At 36.9% G+C, this 2,561-nt stretch overlaps 1 protein-coding gene across 1 annotated transcript; it reads right to left on the reverse strand.

The window, feature by feature from the left end:
• On the reverse strand, positions 1 to 2,417 carry LOC120497232 (transmembrane protein 184C-like). Its single transcript, XM_039698452.1, has 2 exons — positions 2,210 to 2,417; positions 1 to 1,813 (listed from the first exon to the last, which is right to left on the reverse strand). The coding sequence occupies exons 1-2, from the start codon at positions 2,358 to 2,360 to the stop codon at positions 1,521 to 1,523; spliced, it is 444 nt and encodes a 147-aa protein (XP_039554386.1). The 5' UTR covers positions 2,361 to 2,417; the 3' UTR covers positions 1 to 1,520.
• Between the last annotated feature and the right edge of the window lie 144 nt (positions 2,418 to 2,561).

Genomic DNA, 2,561 nt, shown 5'->3' on the forward strand with positions numbered 1-2,561 from the left:
AACAGTTTAAATAAAATCTTTAATTGCTTATTTACAACAAAGGCAATGAGTTGGCAAATTGAAAATCATGATTTACACTTTCTCACTAACTTCAGATACAGCAAGTACATACTCAGCTATAAAATATGCAGCCTAGTGAGTAAGGCGCAATATTTACATCACACTAGTACTGCAAAAAAAGCACTTAAGATGAATTTACTGACAGCCAGAAGTTAAACATTTATCCTGGAAATGCTAACAATGCTGAAAAAGAAACTTAAGCTTTTGTCATTTAAAAAGTAGTGCTCTACTGGTTTGGTTGTTTTTGTCAGATTGCAAACATGCAATAATAGTAAAAATCTGATAATGGGATAAAAACAATACCTCTCTGACATTGTCTGTTTTTGCAAAGTAACATTTTGATACAAGTGTACTGCTTCTTGGGCTGATATCTAGTCCTAGTAACTCCAGTATTAGACTACTACATAGTTTTACCTCAGCAAAGATCTTCTCTGGGGAGAAAAAATAGCTATTACATTTGAATCCAGTCTATACTAGAAGCATAATACAATCACACACAGACACAAATCTAAGAACAAAAATTACTACAGACACAAGATATCCTGCTTTAACAGCTTAAAAAAAACTTAAGTGTTAAAGAACTTACTGCAGCCCAAAATAAAGAAATCAGTTTTTTTTTTTACTTCCTGTTCAATATCCTTCATTCCTCCTCTATATATTTTAAGGTAAGTAACCATTATTCTTATTTTAGAAGCTAGGGAAAAGAATAGTCAAGGTAAAATATTAACCCAAAACCTACCATCCTGGCTGTCTCTTCTGGATATAAAAGACTTACATACTATGAGCCTCAAAGACAACAGATACACCAACCACATGATCTGGGCATGGACTTTGATAGCAAGGCCTGCAGGGAATGTTTTCTTTGTAGGGTTTCTTTACTAATGCTTGGTAGTAACTATCTTCATGAAGGGACTTTATTTAGCTATGCAGGAATGGAAAGAAGGTGGCATCTGTACAGAAGCTATCATTTCACCCACGTTCCATTCAGCACTGGGCATGGAAGTTAACCATCATTAAGACAAGCAAAGTTAACACAAACAGTTTTTACTACTGCTCTCCTTAAAATACATTCTTGAAATTAGGTTTTGCCATTGCTAGTAGTACTTGCACTTCATTTTTATATGAGCAGAGGATTTTTTTTAAATGTTTCTTTTGCACTAATGAAATTTAGAGTAATTTTGATATGATGTGGAAGCATTTAGCAGTTTAAGGAGATGATGCTTAAATTTATGCAGAAACCTTTACAGTGTGCGTGTTTCATATCCATGGGGTACTCACAGATGCTCACATCCATTATAGATTCTGGATTCCGATGTCAGTTACAGCCATACCATATCCTCTTCCTGTCCATGCAGCAGCTTTCCCAAGCTTTTCAACTTCCATCCTTAACAGTACATGTTAACAGGACGCATGTGGCAAGTATGTAATGATTCCTTGACACATTCAAAGAAAAGGCAAGTTTAACTTTTATCCAGAGCTTTCTCTGCTAAGTTGTTCTCTAGTTCAGGTGATTCCTCAGCATCCTGACTGGCAGAAGGGTTAAAAATCCCATCGACTGCAGGGGCTGTCGTCGGTGTTGTGAGAGGGGTCACAGTGTGTCCAAACCCCTGATAGTGACCCATGGGTGAAGATGGCATTGAAGAAGCATCAGAGATTGGGTCTTGAGTAGATGAAGACAGCAAACTTGTATGCTCATTTTGTTCATGATCCTCAGCAAAAAACATTTTCCTTGGCTGGCCCAAAACTGTCCTCCCTAGAATTATGCGAAATGAAAACATTTTTTAATCCTTCCAACACTAGTCTTTGAATAAATCAACTCTAAAACAGTCATGTTAAATTGGAAGATAAGTCTTTGTTTTGTATTAGTTTTACTTGGGCATTGTTAGTTTTAATAAAGTATGTCTTTCCATTTAAGAGGAAAACAACTTACCTGACCTTTGTAAAAGAAAAATTAAAAACTAGACTCTAAATAAGTCAGGAATTCTGGAAAGACAAAAGTGCCAGATAAACCATGAAATCCTCTAGGCATGCAGCTGCCACTGATTTGGTAATAGAATGTTCTCAGGCTACTATAAAGGTGGGCAATAGTGTGACATGAAGCTGGAAATATAGATGCTGATAGATTGTACAAATCCTGTCTGTTACTTACCCACATTTCGAACCTGTTCGGAGATATCTGCCCTTAGATCAGAAATATCCCACATTGCAAGGAAGGAGTCAAAGCATGAGCCTTCTTCAGCTTCTTGAACATAAGGTTTATAGGAAAAACTGTAGTGATGTGCAATAGCAGCCAGAAACATCTCCACACAAATGATAAAATCCTGCAATGACAGAGATACTCACTTAATCATTCATAACTGGAGAAAAAATAGTTCTGGGTTTCTTCTACAACTGAAAGGCTGCAATTGCCCTGGGATACTGACATCAGCTACTTTTCCACTAGGATACTCCTGGCAGCTTTCAGAGATCCATACTGTGGGAACTCAGTACATCACTCCGGA

Source organism: Passer montanus, unplaced genomic scaffold (genome assembly GCF_014805655.1).
Source record: "Passer montanus isolate IOZ18808 unplaced genomic scaffold, ASM1480565v1 scaffold125, whole genome shotgun sequence".
In the NCBI taxonomy this organism is placed as follows: domain Eukaryota; kingdom Metazoa; phylum Chordata; class Aves; order Passeriformes; family Passeridae; genus Passer; species Passer montanus.

Excerpts from the sequence above, each read along its gene's own strand:
- LOC120497232 (XM_039698452.1), bottom strand. The coding sequence starts at position 2,360 with ATGTTTCTGGCTGCTATTGCACATCACTACAGTTTTTCCTATAAACCT. Across the intron at positions 1,814-2,209 it reads CGAACAGGTTCGAAATGTGG|GGAGGACAGTTTTGGGCCAG; the intron begins GTAAGTAACAGA and ends GCATAATTCTAG.